General features: G+C 47.0%; 5 protein-coding genes across 5 annotated transcripts; all 5 read right to left on the bottom strand.

Moving 5' to 3' along the window:
* Window positions 1-193: 193 nt before the first annotated feature.
* Window positions 194-2,521, bottom strand: GL218_08050 (uncharacterized protein; the record flags this gene model as incomplete). The annotated part of the gene is made up of 2 exons (XM_033584839.1): window positions 194-1,688; window positions 1,746-2,521. The coding sequence occupies 2 exons, from the start codon at window positions 2,519-2,521 to the stop codon at window positions 194-196; spliced, it is 2,271 nt and encodes a 756-aa protein (XP_033440917.1).
* Window positions 2,522-3,844: 1,323 nt separating this feature from the next.
* GL218_08049 (Protein kes1) lies at window positions 3,845-5,092 on the bottom strand (the record flags this gene model as incomplete). The annotated part of the gene is made up of 1 exon (XM_033584838.1): window positions 3,845-5,092. The coding sequence occupies one exon, from the start codon at window positions 5,090-5,092 to the stop codon at window positions 3,845-3,847; it is 1,248 nt and encodes a 415-aa protein (XP_033441054.1).
* Window positions 5,093-5,609: 517 nt separating this feature from the next.
* GL218_08048 (3-dehydroshikimate dehydratase) lies at window positions 5,610-6,629 on the bottom strand (the record flags this gene model as incomplete). The annotated part of the gene is made up of 1 exon (XM_033584837.1): window positions 5,610-6,629. The coding sequence occupies one exon, from the start codon at window positions 6,627-6,629 to the stop codon at window positions 5,610-5,612; it is 1,020 nt and encodes a 339-aa protein (XP_033441053.1).
* A 443-nt stretch (window positions 6,630-7,072) lies between these two features.
* Window positions 7,073-9,955, bottom strand: GL218_08047 (putative beta-glucosidase E; the record flags this gene model as incomplete). The annotated part of the gene is made up of 1 exon (XM_033584836.1): window positions 7,073-9,955. One exon carries the CDS (start codon window positions 9,953-9,955, stop codon window positions 7,073-7,075), a length of 2,883 nt encoding a protein of 960 aa, XP_033441052.1.
* A 542-nt stretch (window positions 9,956-10,497) lies between these two features.
* GL218_08046 (carboxymethylenebutenolidase) lies at window positions 10,498-11,890 on the bottom strand (the record flags this gene model as incomplete). The annotated part of the gene is made up of 3 exons (XM_033584835.1): window positions 10,498-10,807; window positions 10,885-11,485; window positions 11,557-11,890. 3 exons carry the CDS (start codon window positions 11,888-11,890, stop codon window positions 10,498-10,500), a joined length of 1,245 nt encoding a protein of 414 aa, XP_033441051.1.
* Window positions 11,891-12,411: the final 521 nt, after the last annotated feature.

Genomic DNA, 12,411 nt, shown 5'->3' with positions numbered 1-12,411 from the left:
ATGTTTGTGTGTGTGTGTGTGTGTATGTACTTTCGTGCTTTACTAGGTTATATTATAAAGTTCCATATCCTACCTCAGACACACCCTAAACCATTATTTACCTAGTCAACTAGCCTACATTACATCCAAGTGTGGGGTCAGCAGTAATAATGAAAGGTGTGATATTATATCGTAATAGCCGCGACAGAAATTTCTAGTCTACCACTTTCATAAACTGATTGGCCATGAAGATGGCGCTCTTCTGCCCAACGTCCCGCTTAAGAAGCGGGACTGAAGTCCCTATTTTTGTCGGAACGGTGAATTTCGGCTTGCCAAAGGGGGTAGGAGCATGAGCAGATGTTGTCCTCTTAGCCGTGGTTATGTTTGTCGAAGAGTCGATAGCACCATAAGCACACTTGCCACCTTTGAAAGCTGCCGTTGCAGCCGCTTTCCATTGCTCGGTAATATCGGTAACCATAGGCGCTGTCCACCAAAGCCGGCAGTCAGATTCCTCGACGACGAATTGTGCGGGAATACCATCTTCAAGATTGCCACGGAGGATCTGGTCTTTGACGTTGAGGCTAGCTGCTGTACTGCGTTCGATGACGTACGTCGTATACTTGTCTAGCGTCTCGAGGATGGTCGAATCATTCGTATATTGTCGGGCCGTGAGGGCCTGCGAATAAACGTCTTCGAAGCCGTAGCTCTGCGATCCCTTTACTCCACCGACTCCCTGAATAAGACCTTTCTTGGTCGGCCGTCCTCCCATGGCTATACTCTTCACACCCGCATTAGACCTAAGGAATTCGGCGAATAAAGTGCATGTTGACGCGCAGTACCCATCGAGTAGGAGTACAATGTTCTCGGGCCCACCGAACGGGCGCGTAAAGTTCTGACGGCTACGGTAGCCCGTGATATCAGTGCCGAAGCCGAAGGTACCGTTACTCGTACTTAGGGGGTCGTTGAAGTTCCACTGCATCAAGTCCGTGTAAGTATCGCCGCCAAACTCTTGTGGTGCAAATTTGTCTTCGTAAGACGTGAAGTTTCCGTCTGTGATGTTGAGGTCATATCGCCAGTTGAAAACGGACTCGTATGCATTAATAATGTCGGCAGGGGCAGTATTCGGGTCGAAGTCGGCAGATATATCAGAAAACACTGTAGAGATAGCCGCAAACCCGGGGTGTTGTCGCCATCGTCCCAATCCCTCCTGAACTATATCCGGGAATAGCTGGCGGAAACCATCGTATCCGAGGAAAATATAACCACCGCCGTTAGCCTGTACGTCGACGACGAGCTTCTTCTTGCCTGCTTCCGCTGCAGCTACGTAGAAATCCTGGGCGACGCGCTGGAACTCAACAGGGTCTTCAGGCGAAAAAGAGAGCATGACGAGAACTGCTACATCTTCAAAGCCAGGTTGATCAATGAAATAACCCGAAATAGAAGAATCACCAGCAACAATAACAGGGTCAGGGTATCCTACGATGGGGACTGCGCTCGTAGCCGCGGGTGTCGCTGTCGCGGACGAAGTAGTAGTAGATGTCGTCGAGGCGGCCAGGGCTTGAAGAGTTGCACCGGCGCAGAAGGTCTTAAAGAATGATGGGCCATCAACAACACCAGCCCAGGAATTCTTCAACCTCGCTAAGTTCGGTAGGTCGAGCACCGTTCCATTCTCGAATGTGAATGAGGTAATGTTGCCGGGATAGATATATCTAAACAATCGTTAACTTGATTTTAAGATACAGCTAAGTCGTTTTCATAAACTATACCTTACGCGACCTCCCGTCTGGAAATACCCTCGGTTATTATTCTCAGCTACGAATGCTTTCTCGAAGAACATGGAGTTGTAGGCAGCGTCGGCATCCTGATTACCAGAAGCCTGGTTGATCCAATCCCCGATATAAGTGGCAGCATCTACTCCGTTGATGAGCTTCACCGCAGACGCCGTCTCTACGCCAGAAACAACATCGTCGTACACTTTGATTACCGGCGCAGATCCGTCAGGGCCCTCCTCACTGACCGACACCAAAGCGAATGGCCTCTGCCACTCAAGAGCACTGGACAAGGCATCTGGGTAAACTACAAAGTGACCGTCGTGTGCCGGTCCGAAGAGTCTGTTGTACAGGTCTGATTGCCAGGCATATTCGTTAGGGTATTTGTCTGCAGTGATACCAGCCTTCACATCAGCTATCGTCGCCCAAAGGTCCGTGGGAGGATAAGAATAGTCGGCTGGGGGATTTTTCTTAAAGGCGGTGTCGGACTGCCACTCGACATATGGCTCTAGCTCATTGATGAATTTGAGGGCGGCATCCTTATCAATTGGGACCGAATTGAGACACTCATATGCGATTGACGCCTCAATGGTAGGTGTGGGAGTAGCACTAATCTGGGCAGCCCACGAGGCGCTCACAATGGCGCACGGTTCTGTGGGACTGGCCGTTGCCGTTGCCGTCGCCGAAGTTGTTGTGTTTGTATCTCTGCAAGCTATTCTAGAACCGCTTACCAGAGAAGCAAGCGCCAACACGCTGGTAGCTGAGGACTTCATGGCTGTCGACTACCAACTACTGCTTCTACTGCCTACTATTATCTTAACCTCCTGACAGGCAAACGACGATAAGTGAAGGTAGGCAGTGATAACATAAAGCTCAACGTGTAGACAGATACAAACGAACTTATACATACCTAAGGCATAAATCACCCCCGCGCCGCGCACGAATCCCCAATCTCTTATGGATTAAGTTACTTGTTTAGGTAGGTGACGCGCCTCTCGCTTTAACCGATGGGGGCAAGATCTTGATTGAGAGATGGAGAGACCAGGGGGGGATGGTGGCACGGCATGAAGCGATCCGTAACTTGGGGGCTATCAACTTGCATAACTATATATAAGAGGTACTATACTATATACCTGGGGATAGCTAAGCTATATAAAAACTACAACCCTATTGACATAATAAATAGTAAATAGTAATGTGTAATATGACTACATACCAAGCTTATATGAAGCTAGTTTTTACATAGGTACTCTTATCATACTATGTAATTTGTTATTCCTACTATTCTGAATAGGTAACCCAAGGCAACGATCCCTTACTAGACCTCGTGTCCAATTTAATGAGGCAGCACGATCCCATCATTGCGGGAATCCTAGCTAGCACGCCTTTTAAGGGCTCCCTAGCGTCACCGTCCAATATTCGTCCAGACCTTTGTAACGATAAGCTGTGGAACAACTAGCTACGTAAAGCCAATATATCCGAGGCTAGACAACAGGTACGCATGTAAACAAGTAAGTACCTAGTAATCAAAATGCAAACATCGTAGACGAAATCTATATGTATGATATGCCAGAGTATTAACCCGGCAACAGAGAGTAAAGTAATTCTTCGGCGGTGAAAACTCTTGGCGTCTACTTCCGATTTTATGCCTGACGTCGATCACTAGAATGATGTGATGTGCCTTACATGTTCAATTTCCGACCCCTGTGCTTACCAGATAACAGTCGACATATCACAGTCCAAGCGCTATTATCGATACCTAACATGCTATGAGGTATGCGTTAGTCTTGTTCAGAGGTATCTAACTTATAACTTTGCGAAGGGAGGCGTTGAGACAAGAATTCCCCACCAAGACATTCCTACGATATCTGTGCCTTTCCCCTCAGTAACACAGAGCCGACCAATAGTTTAAGACTATATTTTCATGTTACTTCTCCCATTCCGATATCATCGCACGAAACATACAGCGAATAACTGCATAGTTGGTGACATAGTACTACACTAGCATGAACAACCTTTAAACTCCCATCGCAAAGTAGAAATCTTGAATTACAAGTCTATATATAGTGCATCGTAGTATTACTCTGATTATGAAATCAACAGTATTCCGTTTGTCCCGTTGGCGCCAACGACCTGTGAAAGATCCCATCTGAGAGCAGGGCCTCAGCAGCGCCGACCCCGATGAACTTCCATACCCCAGCCGTCCGCTCTTGGTTAAGGCTCCTGGCCGTCGGATCTGGAATAATCTTAGCTAAAAGAGCAAACTCCTGGTTGTAGTCGTCCGAATTCTGGAAGAATAGTCTTGGCCATTCGACGCCAACGCTTTCCTCGGCTGCACGCATCTCACGCTGTGCATTTTCAATCGTACTCTTCTCGTCGCCAACGACATGCATACTCCCGGCACCGATTCCTTCTGCCACTTTGCCCCATGCTTTTCTCGATTCCCATGAGCTTTGTTCTTTAAGGGGTTTGATTTGAATCTCCGTGAGGGACACGTCGTCGACATGAAAATCATCGATTTGTTTCCCATTCGTACCATCTACGATCGTAAGTCGGTCGTTCCATTGACCAGTGACCTTGAACATCACCCTGCCCCCGTCCCGAACATTAGATATCTCGGCATGTACACTGTTCTTCTTTCCAGATCCTAGCAGGCTTTTACTTTGGAAATCAATAGTTGTGAGATATCCCGAGCTTGACGATATGTAACAAGTGCCTTCTAGTTCAGGGTACGGCCGCCCGACTACTAGCCCCTTTATCACTATGGTCGGCAGAGTCATTAAGTGACTTTCGCCGTGGCCTTCATCACGGATGATTGCGTGCCCAATTTGCTTCACCCGAACACCCGAAGCGGGATTAAAAGTTATCTCTTGTGCTACGTAGCCCAAAGATGAGATGCCGTTAACTTCGTTATATAAGCAGCAGGCCGTCACTGGTGGATGATGTGATACCTGTTCACATATCAATCTCGTTGTGCTTCCGTCATCCCCTTCGAAAGTCCCTAGAAAGAGTTCTCCCAAAAACGCATTGAGGGGTTTCTTGACACTGTCATCGCCGCAGTTATCATTAGAGCACTCTTCAGAAGCGGTCGCTGTATAGACCTGGCGCTTAAGACTACAGAGGAAGTTCTTAAGCACTAAAAGAGAGCGTCGCGCAGGGTCCTTTTCTCGCGCTGGCTGCATGAATAAATCATGACGCTCAGCCCAAGAGGTCGGTATCTCCACCACTGACTTGGGTGAAAGAGTGAAGGGCGGAGCGGTGATATTTGAAAGGTCACCTTTAACGGTTACTAAATAAGACAAGAAATCTTTTAACTGGGAGATGTTGGATTGCGACTGGGTCATCTTCACATAAACGATGAGAGGTCATCCTTTTTCTTATTCAACTTGAGGTTGGGTGTTTAGTAGATCATATTACGGAAATCTAATACATCTAGCGCAAATCCTCTATGATGAGTGTTAATAAAGCTAGTGCATCTCTAATTAACGATACAGTTGATGACGTTGTGTGGCGTCGTAGGGCTCTGAGTTAGACAGGGAACTATTGAGACAACTTTAATACTGCGACATGACACAAGAATTCACCACGGCGAATTTGTTTAATAGTTTTAGTTATTGCATCCACGAGGTCGGCTACCTAGGCAAGCTTCAGTCCTAAACCTCTTCAAATGCACAGTGACCCATAGTCAAGAATAGGAACATAAACTGTAATAACAACTTGGAATTGTAACGAAGAAAATTCTGCTCTTCGACGGTACTATATTATTATCATTATGGTGAAGAGTTTGGAAAGATCCAAACCAACCTAGGTCGTCATGACTCCGACACTTGATGCAATACCCCTATTGAAGTTCAACTGCACCTATGTCTCTAATAGCTTCGAAAGCGAAGATATGGCCTTCTTGCTAAATTCAAGCATATCAGAGTACTTCTCCGGTCCCTTGCCATCAAACACTTCGATAGATAACCAGCCTCTGAACCCAGTCCCAAGTACAGCCTTTAGAAAGTCTTCGACAGGGAGATAGCCCCCATCGTAAGGTAACGGCCGGTAATCATGGCTCCACTGGCCCCTTGGTCGTAACCCCTCCTTGTTGGCCTTCGCTTCTATCGGGGGTTCCATCTTATAGGCATCCGAAATCTGTAAGAGGTAGATTTTCTCGGGCGGGACTGTCCTGCTTAGTTCGGCTAGGCTCTGCTTCCACTTGGTTTCGAGATCCTCCCGTGAGATATCCTCAACTAATCCGGACTTTGTAGTCGGGTCTGCCCACTCGCCGCCACCGCTCTGAAAAGTATCTAAACATAGACCGAGATTCGGCCGGTCGGCCTTCTCGACGATACGCCATACGTCTTTCCAGCTCGGAGCGTGCGTAGCCCAGCACCAGTTCTCATACGCGATGCGCTGCCCTTTGGCGGCGCACATATCCGCCAGCTCGGCCAAGTCGCCGGCCAAGTCATCAATGGACGACAATATCCCAGGCGCGTCGGATGATCCTACTTGCAACATATCCGTGCCCACAGCCTCCATGATACGCATCCAACCTTCGGCACGCTCAAACGCGTCTTTCCTTGCGTCGCTACCCTTCGGCCAGCCTTCGAAGTTGGCAAAAGGCTGTAGCATCAAAATCTTGAGGTTATGCTCTTCCACCTGCGTTTTGATAGCCTTTCCAATCTCAACTAGTGCGTCGTAGTCTTTAGGATCTAGTTCCTGACCATAGAGCATCTTACCATAAGCCAAGATATCTGGCATAGATAGTTCGATGGCGTCGAATCCGGCATCCGCTATTGCCTTGAACTTCAAGGGAAGCGTGTGGGAGTCTTTATGTCCGATACTGCAAGTAGCATAACATGTTGGAACTTTCGTACCTTGGTAATCTACAGGCATTTTGAAACAAAGGTGATTCTAGTTAGCTATATTTTAGTATTTTATGGTCTAGCTTCAAATTCAATTTTCAAGTCGAGACGGTAAGAAGATGACTATGTTGTATACTCTTGAATCTCAGTTCTGATGACGTCAACGAATGTAGAACATTTATGACCTACGTAACTTTTATGTAAATATCCCGTACTATGCATATTTTTTCTTGTATATTCTTCATGTTTGGAGTGTAGGAAACGAATAATAGCTTATATCAGTTACCTACCTCATATATACTAAGGTATCTTAATTCCTTACACGCAACTCTACTACTCTGGGTTAATCATCTCGATAATCCTAAAGTAAACACCCTCCCACCACTCCTTAATCCAAAGCTCAAAATTAACATTATCATAACATTTTTTCATATCTTATTAAATAACGACCAAGTTGATATACACATGCTACGACTACCAAGTTCCCGAAACGGGTAAATCTTTGGAACTTCGACCAACCATAAATCGATATTCACCCTCGACAACCATGGCCCAATTTTGTACATTGACGTCCCAGTAACTTAGATCTCGCCTGGTTAGATTAAATGTGATTGTCCTACTTCCCCCCTGGTCCAGCAAAAACTTATCAAATCCGCGCAGCACCTTGATCGGGAAGTCAACTGGAAGATCGCTTTGGGGATATCCAAGGTATAGCTGCGGCACGACCTGGCCTGCTTTACCGCCAGTGTTCGTAACCTTTGCAGAAACGGTAACGTAGATATCCCAAAGGTCAGGGTTTCCACCTTCGTCTCCTCCAGCGCCGGAGGCAGGTTGCTTTACGTCGTAGCCGTCGGGATAGGGGTAAGGATTTGATACTATATCATCGATAGTATCGAGATAAGGGTAAACGTATTTTTCAAGCTTTCGAAAATCTTTAGGAAAGAGCGCCTCCTCCTCGTTAGGAATAGTAGCATCGTATTCTGGAGGAATTGCAAAATCCTTGGGTCGCGGTGCGGGGAGGACGCTCTTCTCCTTTAGCCCAGTGACGATGCAATCAGAGAACTCGAATGTAGTGTAGCTTAAACCGAAACCGAACTCGAACCGCGGCTGTATCTCGTACTTGTCGAAATAGCGGTAGTCGACATATAAACCCTCTTTAAAGTCCTGCTGCGGCACGACGCTGTTGGGTAGGTACATGATTTTAGCACCTTCACCGTAATCATCTAAGGACTTGCCGATAGTCCAAGGTAGCTTTCCGCTAGGGTTGACATCTCCAAATATGACATCGGCTAGGGCATTACCACTCTCCTGGCCTGGTAAGTTTGCGAGGAGGACCGCTTTGATATTGGGTAGGTCAATCCATTTTTCCATCAGGACAGGGCCAACTGTGTGAATAACGACAAGGACATCGCCGGTGCCGCCGTGGCACCCTCGGGCAACCTGAGTGATCAGATCATCGCCGCCCTTCTGCAGAAATAGATCGGGTCGATCACCTTTAACACCCTCCCATGCCTTAAACCCTTCGCCCGAGTCAGCGTTTGCGAAGACGATACATAGCTGAGCATCTTGTAGAATATCTGGCTGTTTTTCGAATGGTGGCTTATTCGTTAGATATGTCGAAACCTTGACGCTCTCGTCATCTTCCCATTTCTTAGTTAGTGCCTCGACGGGAGTGACTAGGTAGGGAAATTCAACAGAACCAGAGCCCCAGCCTGAAGCTAAGGTGCCCTGATTACAACCGCGATCTGGACAGTGATTAGGACCGTCACCAGCACCAGCATCCTCGCCAAATATTGCAATCTGAAATAGACTGTCGCGTCGGATCGTTTCATTCGAGTTAGTGCTAGAGTTATAGGGAAGAGGGAGTAGTCCTTCGTTTTTAAGTAAGACAGTTCCTTCTGCTGCAATCTGTCGTGCAATAGAGGCATGATCACCCATGACGTTAACGTACTGATTAACTGGAACTTTCTCTTGCTCGGTAGGGCTTCCGGGTGCAAAGGTACCTTCTGGCTCGTCTGTCCACGACGAGAAGTTGGGCCCCTTACGGTCAAACTTGGTCTTGTCGTCCTGACCTAGTTGGTACCATGCCGCAACAATCCTGGTAACCATGTCGTTTAACCTATCGAGAGGAACCGAACCGTTGAGGATGGATCTCGTAAGCTCGGAACCCCAGAGCGATTTACCATCCTCCCAGAATAGCCCGTCACCGGGCATCGTCATGTCGAGGCCTGCGAGTGCGCTGGCAACGCCGCTTCTCTGTGCTAACCAATCGCTCATTACGAATCCTTGAAAACCCATCTCGTCTCTTAATAAACCATTAAGTAGCTTCGAGTTGCCGCACGCATACGAATTGTTAATCATGTTGTAGCTGCACATGACGCTTGCAACGCCGGCCTTGACAGCATTTCCAAACGGCCATAGGTAAAGCTCGTGCATTGTCCGATCGTCGATGTTCGTACTAAGAGCGTTTGGGAGTCCCCATTCCCATGGCTGGCGGAAGTGCTCCTGTTCGTTTGCGACGAAATGTTTAATAGTCGCCATGACACCCTCATCTTGAATTCCCTTGATCGACTGGGCTGCTGCGATGCCCTGGAGATAAGGATCCGCACCGAACCCTTCCCAGTTCCGTCCACCTGCTGGCATGCGGCCCAATGGACCGATACAAGGACCTAAAATAACATTGATTCCCTTCTTTCTAGCTTCTATCGCATGGGCGTTTCCCCATTGGTACATCAGCTCTTTATTCCAAGTCGCACCGACAGTCACGCCGGCAGGAAAAGCTGTGGCGTTATCGGCAAACCGAATACCTAGCGGACCATCCTGAAGTGCTAGAGCAGGGAACCCTACGTGAACTGCCGGACCCGTGTTTCCTACGGCTGGGCCCATCTTCCATCCGGTCCCAGTCGTCACGTTTACTTTCTCCGGTAATGTCATCTTGGCAACCATCTCGCTGGCTTTTTGATAAGCCGAGGCCCAGCTTTTTGCTGCACCGCCCTTTGGAGTCGGGTACCATGGTGGCGAGAGGCCATCCGGAGGTGATTGTTTATATTTCTTAAATGCGAAGAAGCCGCCTGCGCTAAGTGCTAGCCATATTAGAGCGAAAATAGTTAAACAACCAATGATACATCTAGTCGAACGGCCGGCGAAACAGCCGCATGGTTTCCTCAACCAGCGGTTGCGAGGCTGGGTAGAGAAAGCCGCGGTGGATGGTTTAGAGGATGTGAGGGGGTCGGATTGAAGGAACTCTGTTGCATCGAGATCAGAGTCGAATGAAGAACGAGCATCATAGGAACGGCGGAACTGCTCTTGCTCGTAGTTGGAGGTTGGACTTAATAGTCCTTCCTTGCCTGAGCTCATTTCGCAACCTATGGCCCGAAGCCTGGTCTCGCCCTACGAGAGTGTGGTTCAGCAAGCAAATCTTTCGATAAGATTGTTACGAAGAAAACGTTGGTCCGTCCAATGCTTGCCTAAGATACCTCTTTGCTACCTGAGCAAATAGCGAGGGTTAGATTAGGAGTTCACCATCTGCATTACTATCGTGAAAGTCTCTTGAGGTCATACATAGAATTGAAAGATTTGATTAATTCCTCAAGTTACCTAAAATATTGGAAAGCAGCATCGATCCCAACGTCGGAGCCTTGGTTTGAAACCTGGAGATCTTCTTGGCGAGAGCTTTTGGGCTCTAGGCATTGGATGGATATTTACATAAAGCCGGTTCTATAACCGTGCGCAACCTATTAATAGAAATTTATATGCATTACTGGTTACAGTAAGAATACTGTGTTAGCTAAAGGAATAAGAATGTACGGAATATCTGTAAACAACTCCCAACATGCTTCGGGTGTCAAGTACAGACTAATAAGACGCATAGAGGTACTAAGTTTGTTTGATAGTAGACCTCACATCTTTTCCCTGTATTTATACTGAAGCATCACATTCGAATCCACAGAGCTCTCATCCGCTAATTTATGTGCGCTCTCAATTCCGGCAACGGGGAGACGATATTCGAAGCTCGTAGTAGTAGATGCCCTTGAATCCGACGCAATTGGATATGGGAATGGAAGATACTCTGGAAGCAAGCCAAGCTGTCTGAGAAGCGTTGCTTGATCCCAGCTGATGTGCTCGTGGTAGAGACGATCGCCGCGTATGTTTACCACGCTCGTGAACGGAATACTGATAAATCGCCCGGTTGCTGGGATACCGGGGATGCTACAAATACGCAAACGTATATGATTAGGCCGCCTCACACTTTTTACGTTAGGAGAAACACTACGGTGGACACTTACAGCCAGTTTATTACACGGTCGTGTGTCGCCTTGAATAGGAACTCGTCGACCACGCGATCAATTCCCACGGTCCGACTTACGAGCTCAAGCTGTGTGTCAGGCGGATTGCTGAAGATGAAGTTGTCCCTGTAAAATTCAGTCAGGGCCTGTCGTCCAACACCGCCTGTGAGCGTTGGCACGTGGTTCACGTAGGGTTCTTCAACCATGGTCGCCATCGTCTCCTCGACCGATCGCGCTTGGAATTCCCAGTACGTATGCTCGTCCCATACTTTCTCAAGGTCGAAATAGGGGGCGCCAACAAGCGGCTTGAGAAAAGAGAGCGATCGCGTGTGGGCCACCGAGGCTGAAGTAGCATGATAGTTTTCATGTGCGGGGATCGCAAAGAAGGATTTTGCACTATCGTAGTGATACTTCTTTTCGTTACTACCTTCTTTACTACCATCCTCTTGGGCTTTCGTAAGAGGTCCAGGCACATGTGTTAGTAACGGTAACTTGCTAGCAGTGACACCAGTATGTAATGCACCATAACAGACGACGGTACAAATTTCGGGATTGGCCTCGATTGTTTCCAGTACGACAGATTCCAAGATAGGCATGTAAGCTTTTATTCGTTGCGCAGTCAGCTGAATCATTATTCATTTACACATAAGTTTATATCTTCTGTTTTCTCACTGATGATTCCAATCTTCTCAATTTGATCGCAAGACGGCAACGCGAGTAACTTTGAGAGTGCCGAGCGTATTCCATCGTGTAGCAATTTTTTATCAGATTTTGTAACTCTTAATTGCGCAACGGCAAAGCCTTCTTCAGCCCATTTATACAAAGGTGGCGGGTCTAAAGTCTTCTCGTGTTTACGAAGATCAAGCTCCGCGTCGACCAGGAGGAGTAACCCTGGGCCATGACCTCTTCTTGAAAGAGGACCTTGGATTGTTAACTCTGGATATATGTCAACTGACGAGATATCAGAAGAACTAATCGCTTTCGTGTCCGATGATATTTTTGACATTGTCAGATTAGTTTTCTGTGTAAATATATGACCAACCCACCATATAGGCTCTATGTGAGTAAAATAATATATTTCGTATTCTATCAAGCGGGGTCTTTATACATATATCATTCCATATCTAAGACTGCACTAACTAAATAACCCGAGTATTTGGGGAACCTTTCCCCCTTTTGATTCCCCCAATGTGACGCTTATTACTTTATAAGACGATTTTTCATAGTCTCCAAGTACCTATAAGAATAGTAATATTCGTCAGCCAAGCCCCGCTCTACTCAGACAAATCTCACGCCTGGAGATATATTTCGTACCTTTGGTTGAAAATTTATCACTTCCCTTTCGATTATATCTCACAAAGGAAGCACGCTGGTATGGCTCGCATTTTGATTTCGAATTTAATATAAGAAATCACAGGAAGGAATCTCGGGAAATCCTGACTACCCAGGACAAAGACCATTAAGCATATTTACAGGCCAAACACTCTTTTAGGAAAGGATTTAAATTTACTTTGCAGCGTAAGAATA

Source organism: Daldinia childiae (genome assembly GCF_008694065.1).
Source record: "Daldinia childiae strain JS-1345 chromosome Unknown Scaffold11, whole genome shotgun sequence".
NCBI lineage: Eukaryota > Fungi > Ascomycota > Sordariomycetes > Xylariales > Hypoxylaceae > Daldinia > Daldinia childiae.
The sequence above is the reverse complement of the archived record's forward strand: the minus strand, read 5'-3'. Positions and strand labels throughout refer to the sequence as shown.